This window comes from Arachis hypogaea, chromosome 9, assembly GCF_003086295.3.
Source record: "Arachis hypogaea cultivar Tifrunner chromosome 9, arahy.Tifrunner.gnm2.J5K5, whole genome shotgun sequence".
Lineage (NCBI taxonomy): Eukaryota > Viridiplantae > Streptophyta > Magnoliopsida > Fabales > Fabaceae > Arachis > Arachis hypogaea.
In genome coordinates this window covers 34,636,188-34,654,084 of record NC_092044.1, presented here as the reverse complement: position 1 = coordinate 34,654,084, position 17,897 = coordinate 34,636,188, and the positions used below count along the sequence as shown (strand labels likewise).

General features: G+C 39.5%; 1 protein-coding gene across 1 annotated transcript; it reads right to left on the bottom strand.

Moving 5' to 3' along the window:
* Positions 1 to 14,795: 14,795 nt before the first annotated feature.
* On the bottom strand, positions 14,796 to 15,662 carry LOC140175106 (uncharacterized). Its single transcript, XM_072202028.1, has one exon. It carries the CDS (start codon positions 15,660 to 15,662, stop codon positions 14,796 to 14,798), a length of 867 nt encoding a protein of 288 aa, XP_072058129.1.
* Positions 15,663 to 17,897: the final 2,235 nt, after the last annotated feature.

Here is a 17,897-nt window from a genome sequence, read left to right as displayed (position 1 = left end):
CCCAAGCTTTTGATGCTTATTGTATGGCTAATGGAATAAGTGTTGAACATCCAGTAGCTTATGTTCACACACAAAATGGGTTAGCAGAATCACTTATTAAACGCCTCCAATTGATTGCTAGACCCTTGCTTATGAGAACAAATCTCCCAACCTCGGTTTGGGGGCATGCTATTTTACATGCCGCAGCACTTATTCGTTTGAGGCCAACGAGTTACCATCAGTTCTCTCCTATGCAATTAGCTTTTGGCCAGCAGCCAAATGTCTCCCATTTAAGAATATTTGGGTGTATGATATATGTTCCCATTGCACCACCAAATCGCACCAAAATGGGACCCAAAAAAAATTGGGGATATATGTTGGATATGATTCTCCCTCTATAGTGAGGTATCTTGAGATATAAACGGGAGATGTATTTAAAGCCCGGTTTGCAGATTGTCATTTTGATGAATCAAAATTTTCAACATTACGGAGAGAGAATAAGCTTTCTGAAAAGGAACTTAATTGGAATGCATCATCGTTGATGCATTTAAATCCTCGATCAGGGCAATGTGAACTAGAAGTTCAAAAGATTATACATTTGCAAAGAATAGCAAATGAATTGCCTGATGCATTTTCCGATACAAAGAAGATAACCAAATCTTATATACCAGCGGAAAATGCCCTAATTCGAATTGATGTCCCAGTAAGACAAGTAGCCACTGAAGCAAATTCACGCCAGAAGCGTGGCAGGGCAGAAAATGCCCCAATTCGAATTGATGTCCCAGTAGGGCAAATAGCCACTGAAGCAAATACACGCCAAAAGCGTGGCAGGCTTGTCGGTTCCAAAGATAAAAATCCTCGAAAGAGAAAATAGGTAAATACTATTCCTGTTGAAAAAGACATAGTAAAGACACATGCAGTTGTCCAAAATTCTGATATAATTTTAACGCCAGAAAACATTCAGGTACCTGAAAATTATGAAAATGATGAGATCTCGATAAATTATATCTTTACAGGAGAGAAATGGGACCGAAATAAGACAATTGTCAATGAAATATTTGCATATAATGTGGCATTAAATATCATGCATGAAGTAAGGATCTTGAGCCAAGATCAGTCAAAGAATGTCGACAAAGGAATGATTGGCCAAAATGGAAAGAAGCCATGAAGGCTGAATTAGACTCACTTGCAAAACATGAAGTCTTTGGACCTGTAGTCCGTACACCTGAAGATGTAAAACCTGTTGGATACCGATGGGTATTTGTGAGAAAACGAAATGAGAAAAATGAAGTTGTGCGCTACAAAGCCCGACTTATGGCACAAGGTTTTTCACAAAGGCCCGGTATAGATTATGAAGAAACGTATTCCCCAGTAGTGGATGCGATAATATTGCATTATTTCATCAATTTATCTGAATATCATAAACTGCATATGCATTTAATGGATGTGGTAATAGCCTATTTATATGGCTCATTAGATCGGGATGTCTATATGAAAGTCCCTGAAGGACTAAAGATGTCTAAACCATTCAATGAATTTTTGCAGTGGTTATACTCAGTTAAATTGCAAAGATCTTTATACGGTCTAAAGTAATCTGGACGAATGTGGTATAATCGTCTTACTGAGTATCTGGCCAAAAACAGATTCAAGAATGATGATATCTGCCCATGTGTTTTCATAAAGAAAACTGCATATGGATTCATTATAATTGCTGTGTACGTTGATGATTTAAATATCATTGGGACTCCTGAAGAGATTCCAACAATTATAAAAACTCTAAAAGAAGAGTTTGAGATGAAAGATCTTGGAAGGACTAAATTTTTTCTCGGCCTGCAGATCGAGCATACAAAAAATGGAATCTTTATTCATCAAACAACATACACAGAAAAATCTTGAAAAGATTTTATATGGATAAGTCACATCCTTTGAGTACCCCAATGATCGTAAGATCTTTGGATGTGGAAAATGATCAATTCCGTCCTAAAGAAGAGAACGAAGATATCCTTGGTCCTAAAGTACCATATCTTAGTGCCATTGGAGCGCTGATATACCTTGCCAATAATACGCAACCTGACATATCATTCGCGGTGAATTTACTAGCAAGATATAGTTCCTCTCCAATCAGAAGACATTAGAGTGGAATCAAACAGATCTTTCGATATCTTCATGGAACGGTTGATATGGGATTGTTTTATCCCTATGAATCCAAGTCACAATTAGTTGGCTATGCAGATGTTGGATATTTGTCTGATCCACATAAAGGGAGATCTCAAACAGGATACCTATTCACATATGGTGGTACAGCTATATCATGGAGGTCCACGAAACAGACAATAGCAGCAACCTCCTCTAATCATGCTGAAATACTAGCAATTCATGAAGCTAGTCGCGAGTGTTTTTAGCTGAGGAGCCTGATTCAATATATTCTGTCATCATGTGGATTGATTGATCATAAGATAGCTCCAACTGTCCTGTTTGAAGATAATACAGCATGCATTGCTCAACTTAAAGGCGGATACATCAAAGGTGATAGAACAAAGCATATTTCTCCCAAATTCTTCTTCACTCATAATCTTCAAAATCAAGGAACAATTGATATCCAACAAATCCGCTCAAGTGATAATCTGGCAGATTTATTTACAGAGTCACTCCCAAAATCCTCCTTTGAAAGATTGGTACATGAGATTGGGATGCGCCGATTTTGAGAAATTAAATGATATCGACAAGAGGGGGAGACTGTACTCTTTTTTCCTTGGTCAGGTTTTTTCCCATTGAATTTTTCTTGACAAGGTTTTTAATGAGGTAGTCCCCATCACTAAAGGATATTGTACTCTTTTTCCTTCACTAAGGTTTTTTTCCACTGGGTTTTTCTTTAGTAAGGTTTTAACGAGGCAATAATCTTAAATGGCCATCCAAGGGGGAGTGTTGCGATAAGAATAATGTGATGACCATAGGTGGCTCATCTTTTCCCATATTGAAATGCTAAGTTTCCAAAGTCATTACATTTAATGATAGTAAAAAATGAAGCCTCATTTCATGTATAAATAGAGGTTGAACCTCAGTGTATAACACACATCAATAACAATAATCTTCTCTCTCTATTATCTATATACGAAACTTCTCTCTCTCTCTCCCTCTTTCTCTCTTTCATACGCTACTACTATACATATATTAATATATATATTAATCATCTCCTTTATAATAGTAATTGTAGTAAATATTACTATTAAAGTTATCTAATTATATTCTATATTTTATATTTATTACCTCTTTCTTATTTATTTATTTAGTTATTTGATAACACCAACAACAGATTTTATCAATTATTAATAATATATAATACAAATGATATACAACAGGAATTCTAATTCTACCTGTCTATCACCCTCACATGAATTTAAATATTTTTAAAAATTAATTAGAATTTATAATGTAATAACGTTAATTATATTTAAAATTTATATAATTTTTTTACTATTTTGTATTTTATTTTATATTAAATAAGAGAGATCTCATAAAAAAAAAGAAGAGAAGTATCACGTTCAAGTCAAAACGGAGCTGGTATGTAAGATATCTACTAGTATAGATTTAGAATAATATATAAAATATCAGCAATAAAAATAGATAATGAAACATATAGTTAAAATTATAGACAGATGTAAAGAACAAAATATTGAAATATACCCGTCCTGCTACCTCAATTCACAAGAAGATAATTTTTCCCTCTTCTTATAGATAGAAGATGCTAAGTTCATCAATAACTTCCAAATATAATAATAAATTATTGTATTTAATTGTTTTTAAATTTAATTACAAGACCATCATCAAATTTTAGAGAAAAATAATAAATAGTTTGAAAAGAACAATCCTCTTTTCGGTGACATTTTATATGAAAATATTATATCATTCTTTTAATTATAAATAAATATTTTTATTATTTTTTATTTATTTTTTTGATAAGGTCGGTATTATAATTATTTTTAATATAGAATAAAATATATTTTTATCAATTTATTATATGAATTTTATTTTTTTACAATAGATCGTTAGGGAGTTCTAATAAAGATGAAAACAATTATTCTAATAGCAATTATTATGAAGGAGATTATGAGTTTATTTCGACGTTATTTTTAGAAAATATTTTTTTTAGTGATATTTTTTAATTTTTTTATAAAAATAAAAATAATTTTATATTTGAATATTTTATGTAAAAAAATTATTTATTTATTTATTATATTTGGATAAAATAATATAAAAATATTTTTTATTTATTTATTAGATAAAAAATATTTTTTAAAAAAATTTTTAAAAAAATATAAATTATAACTTTTTAATTTTTTATTTTTTTAATAATTTTATTCTTATTATTAAAAATTTACTAAATACACTAAATAATAAAAAATATCTTTTAATTAAAAAATATTTTTTTAATCAATTTAATAATGTAAAAACAACTACTATGTTTTTCTTAAAATTATGTAGTAGTTTCTTTAAAATGACTAATTTAGACTTGTCATTGGACATTTGGACTTATACAATAAAAATAAAAAAGATACTTTTTTTTTAATTAAAAGGTTATTAACATTTATTCAAATGAGTGAATGTTAGAATTTTTCTATATATAGAAGGGCAATATATTTACACTAGGTTTTAATTATCTTACGATCAAATGACTTTTCATATATTATAAATTTTATTTATTTAATTGTCGAATCACATTATATTAGTTCGATAATTAAGTTTGCCATGTTTTAGAAAATTTTGACATTAATATAAATGTAATATAATAATTTGATATTTACTCATATTCTTTAATTATATTTTATGTCAAAATCAAGTAGTATGTTTTACTTTTATATTTTTAATACTAAACAATTCTTTTCATGAGCATAAAAATCTTCCTTTTTTAGAATTAATAACCATAATAAGTACCTTATGTACTAAAATAATTTTATTCTATGAACGAATTGTTTTTAATTAATTAGAGTAAAGAGTACCCTTTATAGTACTCATTTCTATTGGGTTGTTATCATATTCTTATAGGTTATACTTGTTGGCACTTCTGTGACATATAGAACTAATTTTGGACCTTGTTGAAAGCAGGTATAAGTTGAAAGATTTTATTGGCCCGTTGAATTTAGTATATATTGATGACTATGATTTTTTTTAAATTAAAAATAAAATTAAAATTTATAACTTTTAAATGAGTATAAAAAATTATGCTATTTAAGTTATAATAGGTTGAATTTTGTTTGTTATTATTATCGACATAAAAATCTTTAATTTATATCCAAATTTAACCAAAAGATCTATATTTGAATAACTGTTTATCCGAAGCAATTTGAATTTTTTTTCCTTCTTTCTTGTTTCATGGACATTAAAATGATTTGGTTATGATATGTTTAATCTATAGTTAACAGAATTGGACTGAATCAATTGGCGATTTGATTAGTAATTTAGACCAAATCTATAATTGAATCGGTCAACGATGGTCAAATATGTTAAAAATAGATAAATTTGTATCTCATATTCTATTAGACCTGCGCGGGTCCATAGTGCACCCGCGCACCGCAAACCATGGTAGGAGTTTCTGTCCAATTTTCTCCGCGCACAGCAAACCATGATAGGAGTTTCTGTCCAATTTACTCCAAAATGAGTCCAATTACATGCCTCCCCTTTCCACTGCGCCTGTAAATGATATAGATTGACATAAATATATATTGACATAAATATGTGTTGTTACTCCAAAATATATAATAAACTATAAATGAATTTTTATTTTTTTATTCTTTTAAGTATATAGATTGACATAAATATTAAACAAGTAACAACACATAACATACAAATATATTAATATATTGATATTGATTGTGTTATCTTTTTTTTATTCATTTAAATTGAAAAAATATTTTGTATTAGTGACTAATTTATTATCTTATTTTGCATCATAAATTATATTTAAAAATTGATATTTAATTGTTATTAATATATTTTTAAAAATATGTATTTAATTTTTAATTTATTTTTATAATTTTATATTTTTATTTAATTATAACCGGATCAATTAGGTTAAAATAGTAATTCAATGACCCAGACATACGATTGGATCAATTATCAATTCGGTTCGAATAACTATGGTTTAATCTAGTTTAACTATTTTTAAAATCTTGATCACTATCAGCATTCAGCGGTGCTAGTGTTGACAAATGACAAGCAGGGTCCAAAACTAATTGGTTCATGTTGCTCTTTTTTTTTTAACAAACTTAACTGAATCATGATGAGTTGACTATGACAATAGAAATGTCATATAAGTGTTGGCGGGTTGGCCCAATATGGAATTGAGTTAGTGGACAAAGATTTACCATAGGAAGTTCAAAAATTGTAAGGGTTTAATTTTAGTATAAATAATTTTATATAATTATTTAATTAAACTTATATATTTAAAATATGGATAGATAAAAATGAAAAGTAACATATAATACCTTATAAGATACAAGTTACTTCTTTAATATAGAATTTTAATGTTATCTTATTTTCATCTTGTACAAATCATATAATTGAATTATGATTAGAAATGTTTACATATTGAACAATCATATTGAACAATCAAATCGAAAATGACTAAAATTTTGATTCGATCCATATTTAACTTATTGAATTAAATTGAATAAAATATATATATACTTTTTATATTTGGATTCGATCCACAAATTTACGGATCAAATTAGATTGGATCATATATCAGATATATTTACAAAATAAAAAATATATTAAAAATTTATTTATATTAAAAAATTAAAAAATTATTTTTTTATTCTTTTAAACATGTTTACTCCTAAAATATTATTAAATTAATTTTTTAAATAACAAAAAAAATAATATAATACATATAAATAATAATAAAAAATAGTAATTAAAATAAAACATGAAAATAACATATATATTATTTATTATTTAATGTAGATTTGTGAGTATATAATCGAATCAGAAAAGTTATGCTTTACAAGTTAATTAACAAATAAACCCCAAAAACGCAATGCAAGGTCTACGTTCTTCTTCTTCTTCCTCTTCCTCTTCTTCTTCTTCTTCTTCTTTTCTTTCGTTTCTTGCCTTCTCTTTCTTCTTCTTCTTCTTCCTGCACGTTCTTCTTCCTCTTCCTCTTCTTCTTCTTCTTCTTTTCTTTCGTTTCTTGCTTTCTCTTTCTCGTTCTTCTTCTTGCACGTTCTTCTTCCTCTTCCTCTTCTTCTTCTTTTCTTTCGTTTCTTTCCTTCTCTTTCTCCTTCTTCTTCTTCTGGCTGCACGTTCTTCTTCATCTTTCTGTTCTTCTTCTTCATTTACGTGCTTTTCTCTCTATTTTCTTTCTTCGTTATTCTCGATTTCCATTATTTTTTGACATCAAGCTCTGAAATCGTTTTTGAAGAAGAAGAAGCAGCAGAAGATGAGGAGGAGAAAGAGAAAGAGTTCTGAAATATGCATAAGGTGTACTTCAACGAATTTTGGGTGTATTTTTGTAATCCTTTGGGTGTATTTCTGTAATCCTTTGGGTGTATTTCTATAATCGTTTGGGTGAATTCCTGTAACCGTTTGGGTATATTTCTGTAATCCTTTGGGTGTATTTCTGTAATCGTTGGGGTGTATCTCTGTAATCGTTTGGGTGTATTTCTGAAGTTCCATTATCTTCAAATTTGGCAAGAAAATTGTTTTCATGGAGGAAGAAGAAAAAGAGTCGTTCATAATGTATGGTGAGTAGCACGCTTTGGAAACAGGAAGTGTATAATGCATGTTGAATAGCGTGCGTTTTATTTACTCTTGAATGTGGAAGTGTGTAATGCGTTAATTAAGTGTAGTGCATGTATTTTATTGGACTTGTAAGACTTGTAAGCCAAAAAGACTTATATGTATAGCAGGACTCTAATCGAATATGCTAATATAGATGTGATATTCGCGATTTAATCCGATCATCTTATAAATTGGATTATATCCATAAATTACAAATTAAATATGAATAAATACTATAAATTTTCAGATATTATCCGATTCATAAACAATCAAACACTTTTAATTGTGATGGAATTATATATAAGTTTACGTAGTGATAAATTATGTTGTTATTTTAAGATTAAATTGTATTTTTTTAAAAGTATACTAGATTAATATATCAGCCAAAGACTAAAGTACTTTCAATCTTATACTAATTTCGGTGACAAATCCAAAAAAATTTAGTTATAGAACAAAATTATATTAAAATAAATTTTGTTAAAAAGTGATATTTATATTTATATTTTTATCTATCTATATTTATATTATATATCATGAAATATGAAAATTATAAAAGATTGATATACAACTTTTTATTTTAAAATATTCTCCGATATATATAGTTTATAAAAAAATATTTTTTTATTTCCAAGACTTGAACTTAATTAAATTATAAATAATTTATTATTTTAATTAACTTATTTTTATTACTTTTACCATATTTAATAAATAAAAATGTAAATTAATGGACATATATGCTAATTTATAATTTAAAAATATAATTATATATAAAATACATGAAAATTAAATTCTATATTCTTAAATAATTATTCCATCACTCATTGTAAATTTTAACTACCCATTACCTCATGCTCAATTAGAAAGTCTATTTGCATTGTTATTGTACCGTTAGTCGGATACCGGACGGTTCGGTTGTGATTCGAGGTGGTGGGTAGCGCCTTGTTCCGCGTGACTGTACTGGAGATGGGTCAACCGGGCAGCCGAGATTTCGTTGTGGAGAGAAGGGGGTGTCACCTGCAAAGACACTCCGACGCTCTAGTCAGTCAGTGTGCAGGCAAAAAGTGAGTAGGTGGTATGTGACATACCTTTGGGGAGGGCTAGGACCCTCCCCATATATACCGTGTCAGGAGTGGGCCCTCCAAGGGCAGAGCCCATTATGGTAGAAGCTTCCTATCACAGCTGTCCGGGATGCGTGTCCGGGTTGACAGCTGAATGCCCTACGCGACTGTTCGGGTCGGGTGGTTGTCGGGTCGGGTTTGCCCAGGTCCCTTTTGGGCCAAGCCGTAACAGTGCCCGCAACACGCCAGCGAGGATCGTGGGGATCCTTGATGGTGGGTTACCTCTTTTCCCATGCTTTGTCGTTAGGTCGGTCATTCGTTAAAGGGACGCGCCTTGTGTGCGTGTGCCCGTTCGTTACTGGCGTGACCGTTTGTCCCCTCGTTCTTCGTGCAGAGCATTAAACGCTCATAATGGGTGAAAAACCCTCCGCGCAAAAACTGTTTTGCCCTTGGGTCTTTCGCGCTTCTTGAGTGGCAGTTTTAAAATATTTCGCATTCATTTCTTCCTCATTTTCATATTTTGCCCCCATCAACCATTACTCTCTCCTTCCTCAAGTTCATCATCATCTTCTTCTTCTAGGAGTTTCTCAGGGCGTTGTTCTTACTTCCTCTTTCAAATCCTCGCAATCGATCCAGGTAAACGTTTACTTCACCTTTTTATGCTTACCTTGCCTTTGTCATTGTTTCTCCTGCATGCATGATGTTTGCCTGATTCTGTGTCTGTTAGGAGGGGGGCTACCATTCCAGGGTAGACTTTTTCCATTTGATTGTGATTTAGCCATGGTTGTTTTTAGTTTCAGGGTAGGTTAGGTGTAGTTTCTGGGTCTGTTCCGAGTTCCCGACCTTTTAGACTAACTGGGTGGTGCCCCCACTGTAGGTATGGCTCGCATCGCCTCACGAGCTTCCCCTTCTCCCGCGGCGTACGATCCCAATGCCTGGGTGGTTTCCGACCTGAGGGACTCTCCTAACCAAATGGGCGAGGAGGAGCTCACCGAGTTCCGCCAAAACGAATATTTGTGCAGAGGAACTGACTAGGAATCCAATTATGACGTCTTCGTCCCAGCCCCCTACGAGTGGCTATACGAGATCAATTTTAATTCCCCCGAGTTTCCGACTGGATTTGGTTTTACAAATCCATGTTCACCCAAGTGGGGGTTCGCATTCCTTTTTCCGCCTTTCAAATGGCGCTTCTTAGTCGGATCTCTGTGGCGTCGTCGTAGCTACATCCGAACAGTTGGACTTCCACCCGCTGTTTCGAGATGGTGTGTGAATATCTCGAGCTGCCGATTTTCGTGGAGGTTTTCCTTTTCTTTTTCAACCTTAAAACCCTTCAAAGGAAGGGAAAGCGAAGAAGGGGTTCATGTCCTTCCGATCTTCCCAAGGTCGAAGAATTTTTGGTTTATTTGAGGACTCCTACCATGGTTTTAAAGATAAATATTTCAAGATGCGCCCCGTCAGAGGTCATCATCCTTTCTGGTTGTCGCTAGAAGGGGAACGCCTCATCCCGACGTACTGGAGCTTCGGGGCATGTCCACTGTGGGCAAGAAGGTTGCCGACGTGTTGTTAGCAGTCTTCGGGAAGAATCATGTGAACCCTCACCTTCTCATGGGTGATCGGGAGGTCGGTCGGAACTATATTTGTGAGTAGTTTTAACTTGAGCTTTCTTCTTCATTTCTTGCTTTACCTTATATCCCATCGTGACTAAACGGTTTCTTTTTCTGTTATAGTGGGGATGTCTACTAAGGTGACGGGTCTTCCTAATTTGTTCCAGACCTTCCTGTACGCAAGTGACGATGAAGCGGCCGACGAGAGGTCGACTGCTCCCCCAGAGGATAAGAGTAAGGTTTCTTCCGCGTAGGGGGGCCGGGGCCCAGGAGGCCGGTACGCCAGTTCATGGTACCTCGGCTCATGAGGCCGAAGGGGTGCGTACTTCCCCTTTTCACGAAGTGGTCAGTACTGGGGGTTCAACGTCCAATCCAGTGACTGACGACGACGTGGAAGAGGTGCCCAATCTCAAGAAGAGGAAACCATTTAGCAGTCTTGAAGGGGTTCTCACCGTGATGGAGAAAAACTTTAATGCCGAGAACTTCATAGATGCCCAACTGATTCCTGGTATGGAAGAGCACTTCCATGAATCCTCTCTTGCCGGGCAGGCGAGATAGATGTACCGTACTCTCCTGTGTGGTGCTGTGATAGCTCGCAAGGCCGAGTTTGAGCTGTCCGGGATGGAGTCCCTGCGTAGGAGGCTTAAATCTGCTGGTAAATCCAATAATGACTTTACGCGTGAAGTTGAAACTCTTCGGGAGCAACTTTTCCAGTCTAATGAGAAGCTCCAGGCTGCCGAGGATAAGGCCTTCGTTGCTGAGCAAAAGCTGCAGGCGTCTGATGCTGCAGTTTCGCGACTTGTCGAGCGAGAAATGACTTTAGAGAGTCAAGTCAGTGCTGCTCAAGGGCGGGTGGCTGTTTTAGAGAAAGAGCGCGATGAGGCCATTTCGTCGAGAGAGGCTGCTTAGGCTGAGCTTGCAGAGTGGAAAGCTAAGTATAAGGAAGTCGTGAAGCAGGGAAAAGGTGCGATATTGGCGACTGAGGAGGCCCTTAAGGCCCAGGTCAAAATCGTTGCCCCTGACTTCGACACGTCGGCAGTTGGTGTCTTCAAGATGATTAAAGACGGCAAGATTGTTGATATGCCTAGGAAATGATCTTTTCATGTATTTTGTAGATTAAGTAACTTTGTAGAATTTGTGAAACTATTTTTTGCTACATTTTGGAGGCCGTTTGCTTAGCTAGCAGTTAATACTTTTTTGTTCATCCGATAGTGTTGTCGATTTGATTTGTTACCGTTTCGCTGGTATTGGTTCGTTGCTTTGCATTTGTTTTACCATTTTATCGGTATTTTGTCAGAGACGAGTTCTGGCTTTGTTGTGGCCGTTTGTTATGGCCTTAGCTTAAGGGGCTCCCGGGGTGATCAATCCCGGGGCCGCGTATTGTCCATTTGACACGCCTTGCGAGGAATTCGTTCGCACGAGGAGTAAGTTAAGAAAGGTAAATAAAAGTAAAATAAAATTTTGACAAGTACTTTTCAATCGGAAATTAAACAAGTCTATAGCCATAGCAAAGGTACTATTACAAAATAAACCACTTAGCTCGTTTGGTCGCCATGTATGAGCTAAGAGTAGAACCTTCTCAAGTTGCCTGCATTCCACGTTCTCAGTATCTCCTTGCCATTGAACTTTTCCAACTTGTAGGCGCCCTTGCCGATCACCTCTTTAACTCTGTAGGGACCTTCCCAGTTTGCCACCAATTTGCCTTCTCCCGGGGTCGGTAAACCAATGTCGTTGCGTCTCAGGACGAGGTCATTTTGTTCAAATTCTCTTTTGAGCACTTTGCATTATAGCGCAGGGCCATTCTTTGCTTGAGTGCTATTTCTGACAAGTGGGCCATATCCCTGGCCTCGTCCACTAGGTCCTTTTCCACAGCTTCCTCTACTCCCTTCAGAAGTAGTCGTGGGCTCGGTTGACCGATTTCCATAGGTATATCCACGTCTAGCCCGTACATTAGTCGGAAGGGAGTTTCTCCCGTGGATGACTGCTCGGTTGTTCGGTAGGACCAGAGGACTGAGGCGAGTTCATCAGTCCAAGCACCTTTTTTATTATCAAGCCACTTCTTGAGTCCTAGCAGGATGACCTTGTTTGCAGACTCGACCTGGCCGTTTGTCTGAGGATGTTCTACCGAGGAGAATTTTTGTTTTATGCCCAGGCCGGCGAGGAACTCTGTGAACTTCTTGTCGGTAAACTGCGTCCCGTTGTTTGAGATGACAGCTTCCAGAATGCCAAACCGGGTTATTACCTGTCTCCACATGAACTTTCTGCAATTGGATGAGGATATGCTGACCAGTGGCTCGGCCTCTATCCATTTGGTGTAGTAGTCGATGGCGACTATGAGGTACTTGACTTGCCCTGGGCCAACTGGAAAATGTCCCAAGAGGTCGACTCCCCATTGCGAGAAGGGTCGGGAGGACGTTAGCAGGCTTAGTTCGGAAGCTGGTGCTTTGTGGAAATTGGCGTTCTCTTGGCACTTGATGCATTTTCTCACGAATTCTTTAGAATCTGCCATCATCGATGGCCAGTAGTATCCTACTCGGATTAGCTTCCTAGCTAGGGCTTTGCCCCCTATATGGTGGCCGCAACACCCTTCGTGGACTTCTTTAAGCACGTAGTCCGTCTGCTCGGGATGCAGGCACTTCAATAGGGGCTGGCTGAGTCCCTTTTTGAACAACTATCCCTGAATGATCGCGTACTTGGCCGCCACCCTTCTCAACATTTTGGCATCCTTGTCGTCGTTAGGGAGTTTGCCGCTTTCCAGGAAGCTAGTGATGGGATCCATCCAGGAGGGGCTCAGTCTTGACAGGTGCAGGGTAACTGCTGGCTCCTTCGCCATGCCTTGAATGAGAGACCGGTTGCCTTCTCCCGGTTTCGTGCTGGCCAACTTGGATAGGAGGTCTGCCCGTGTGTTCCTTTCCCTTGGAACGTGTTGGATCGTAACCTCCTCGAATGGTTTGCTCAATTCCCTAACCTTCTCCAAGTACTTTTGTAATAGCGAGTCTCTGGCTTGGTAGCTTCCGGTTACTTGCGAGGTGACGACCTGTGAATCGCTGCATACTTCCAGTCTCGTCACTCCGACTTCCTTTGCCAGGGCCAAACCTCCCAGGAGGGCTTCGTACTCTGCTTGGTTGTTCGAGATTGGAAACTCGAACTTGATCAATTGCTCATATACGACCCCTGCTGGGCTTTCTAGGATGATCCTGGCACCACCGAACGTTTGGTTGGAGGCCCCGTCAACATGGAGCCTCCACCGTGTGCCCGTATCTTCGGTTGGGTCCCCCGTCACTTCTACCAGGAAGTCTGCCATTGCTTGCGCCTTAATTGCGTGCCGGGGTTCGTATCGTATGTCGTACTGGGAAAGTTCAATGGACCAAGTCATCATTCTTCCTGCTAAATCGGTTTTTTGGAGCATTTGTCGGATTCCTTGGTCCGTTCTCACGACAATCTGGTGGCCCTGGAAGTATTGCCTTAATCTTCGAGAAGAGGTCAGGAGCGCTAGAGCTAACTTCTCGAGTTTGTTGTACCTCAATTCTGCCCCTTGTAGTGCTCTGCTCACGAAGTAGACCGGTTGTTGTGCCTTCCCCTTTTCTCGTACTAGAGCCGCTGCAAGGGCTTCCCCCGTTATGGCTAGGTATAGGTATAGCGGCTCTCCAGCCTTGGGCTTTCCGAGCACAGGGGGTGTTGCTAAGATTTCCTTGAAGTGATTGAACGCTTCCTCGCATGCGGGAGTCCATTCAAATGCTATTCCTTTTCTCTTTAGATTGAAAAAAGGCAAGGCCTTTGCTGCTGATGTTCCGAGGAAGCGGGACAACGAGGTGAGTTGACCTGCCAGTCTCTGGATGTCTTTGACACAGCCCGGGCTCTTCATTTGGAGTATTGCTTGGCATTTTTCGGGGTTGGCTTCTACTCCCCTTTGGGTTATCATGAATCCTAAGAACTTTCCGGCCTCCATGACAAAGGCGCACTTGAGGGGGTTGAGCCTCATGCCGTGTTGTCGGAGAGATGTGAATACGCTTTCCAGGTTGCTCAATAGGTCGTCATGTTGCGTAGTCTTTGCGAGGATGTCGTCTACGTAGACTTCTACCGTTTTGCCTATGAGGTCGCCAAATATTTTGTTCATCAGCCTCTGATATGTCACCCCTGCGTTTTTCAGGCAGAATGGCATCACTTTGTAGCAATAAGTCCCTCCTGGCGTTATGAATGCTGTCTTTTCTTCGTCGAGTCGGTGCATCGGTATCTGATTATAGCCGGAATAAGCATCCATGAAGCTCAGATATCGATACCCCGCCACCGCGTCGAGGAGTGCGTCTATGTTGGGAAGGGAGAAACACTCCTTGGGACATGCCTTATTGAGGTCAGAGTAGTCCACGCACATTCTCTATTTACCACTCTGCTTTTTTACTAGAACTACATTCGATAGCCAGGTCAAGTAGTCTAGTTCTCGTATAAAACCTACTTCTAGAAGACTGGTCGTCTGCCTGGCCACCTCCTCTGCTCTTTTTTGGGACATCTTCCTTCTTCTTTGAGCCACTGGACGGGTGCCCGGCTTGACAGCCAAGTGATGTGACATGACTTGGGGGTCTATGCCCAGCATATCGGCTGGTGTCCAGGCGAATACATCTCCATTAACCCTAATCATTTCTACCAGAGGCTCTTTCAATTCATGCGGGAGGTTTCTATTAACAAATGTAAACTTTTCCTCTGTGTCGCTGACCTTGAACTTTTCTAGGTCCCCCTCTGGTTCTGATCTTGGCTTATCGTCAACCCTGGTGTCTAGGTCAACAAGGAACACTCCGGACGCTTCTTTAGATTTCTTCCTCAAGGAGAGGCTGGCGTTGTCGCAAGCGACTGCTGTTTCTAGATCTCCTTTTATGGATCCTACGGATCCATCATCAGCAACAAACTTCATTTCCAGCAGCTTCGTGTTGATTACCGCCTCAACATCGTTGATCATTTTCCTCCCCAGAATGATGCTGTAGGCAGTGGAGTCCCGTAGAACCACGAACTCGGCCATTATTGACCTTCGCCCTTGTCCCTGTCCCACGGAGACCGGCAGAGATATTACCCCGTCTGGCTTGATGAAGTGGTCGCTTAACCCTATGACACCGTGCTGGTGAGTCGTTAGGTCGGCGTCCCGTAATCCCAGCGCATCAAACACATTGCGGAACACAATGTTTGAATCTGCCCCCGTATCCACAAGGATTCGTTTGACGAGGCCGGTTCCCACCCTGGCCGTTTTGACCATGGGTGGGCTCTCGAGGGCCTCGTCGAACCATTGATCTTCTGGGCTGAAAGAGATGGTTGGAGATCTCTTGGAATTTCTTGCCGACGAGGAGAAGACTGCCAGGACTTTGGCATCTTTCTTGTGCGCTGATCTCAAATTTGGTGCTGTGTTTTTTGCGGTCACCACGTTTATTACGGTGAGCCCGTGATCATTGTCCTCTGGCTCTTGTCACCGTTTTGCCGATTAGGTCTTGCCCTCGTCATCATGGTCACGATGTCGTCTCCTCTAGCGCGTCCTTCAGGTCAAAGCAGTCCTGTGTTTGGTGCCCATAGCCTTTATGGTAATCACAGTAGAGGCTCTTGTTCCCCCCTGTACGGTCCTTCAGAGGTTAGGGCTTCGACAAGATTCTCTTTTCGGCTATTTACTGGTAAACTTCCATGATGGGGAGGGTGAGTGGGGTGTAGTTGGTGAATTTTCTGACCCGGGGAAGCGGTTTGGGTGCCTTACTCGGGCCCCCGTCTCTCTGCTCCTTCTGCCTTTCCCCGTTACCGTGTTGCCTGGGTTGATTGTAGGAGGACTGTCGTTTGTTGGCAGTCACAACTTGGCTGACTTCCTCATCATTTATGTATTCCTTGGCCACGGTTTGGATCTCGTGCATCGTCCAAACCGGTTTGGTGGTGAGGTGTTTTTGGAAGTCCTCATTAAGGAGGCCGTTCGTCAGACAAAGGCTGGCCACTGAGTCGGTTAACCCTTCGATTTCCAGATATTCGTCGTTGAACCGGTCTAAATACTTCCTGGTCGTCTCCCCGGTGCGTTGAGTCACGCCGAGGAGATTGATTGGGTGCTTTGCCTTTGCAATTCTAGTGGTGAATTATGCTAGGAAGGCACGGCTGATGTCGGAGAAGTCGGTCACCAAGCCCTGCGGGAGGCTGTTGAACCACCGTATCGTAGGCCCTGCCAGGGTGACTGGAAAGGCGCGGCACCTTACCTCGTCTCCTACTCCCTCCAGATTCATTCTGGCCTCAAAGGCCGTGAGGTGTTCCAGTGGGTCCTGGGTTCCATCGTACCTCATGTCCGTTGGTTTGTCGAAGTGCTTCGGCAGCCGGACTTCGAGGATGGATCGATGGAACGGGGTGGCAACCATTGTCACAGGTCGCCGTGTCCTCTCAGACCTCTCTTCCCTGCCCTCACGATCTCGCCCCGCGAGGCGCGTTTCCTTGCCTCAGGAGTAGATAATTGTGTCATTTCGTCTCCTCGGGATAGGCGAGTCTTCCCGACTACTTTTCGCTTCCGTCCTAGAGGCAGAGGTGTGCCAGGAATGACTTCGGTGGGAGGCGCTCTCTTGGCTTTCGGGAGATGGGGAGTAGGTGGGGTCGGTAGTTCGTTGGTGGTGTTCCTGGTCCGCTAATTGTCGCTCCAAGTTATGCATCCTATGGCGCAGTTCCTGCATTATCCTAGCGTTGTCACTACCAGTTCCTCCGAAGGGACGTGTCTCTCGTGCCCTCACGTGTGGTGCAGTGTGTTGTTGGGGGGATCTTCGTCGCCCTCCCGGCGAGGCGACAGAGGCTGCCCCTTCTACGCCGGCTGCACGGCCTTGGTCTCCAGGACCTAGCACGATGTCCATTCAGGCGATCCCCACAGACGGCGCCAATGTACGGTTAGTCGGGTACCAGACGGTTCGGGTTGTGATTCGAGGTGGTGGGTAGCGCCTTGTTCCGCGTGACTGTACTGGAGGTGGGTCAACCGGGCAGCCGAGATCTCGTTATGGAGAGAAGGGGGGTGTCACCTGCAAAGACACTCCGACGCTCTAGTCAGTCAGTGTGCAGGCGAAAAGTGAGTAGGTGATATGTGACGTACCTTTGGGGAGGGGTAGGACCCTCCCCACATATACTGTGTCAAGAGTGGGCCCTCCAAGGGCAGAGCCCATTATGGTAGAAGCTTCCTATCACAGCTGTCCGGAACGCGTGTCCGGGTTGACAGCTGGATGCCCTACGCGACCGTTCAGATTCGGTGGTTGTCGGGTCGGGTTGGCCAGGTCCCTTTTGGGCCAGGCTGTAACAGTTATAATACTTACGACATAAGAAATTTATTAACAATATCCAATTGTTATAAACAAGAGTAAAATTAAAAAAATATTAATTAATAGATAAATAATATTTTTTTTATCTGCACTCATTTTTCATGACAAAAAAAGAACTAATAATTATACTTATATTTAAAAACTAATCTTTAGTTTGATAATTAATTCATTAGTTA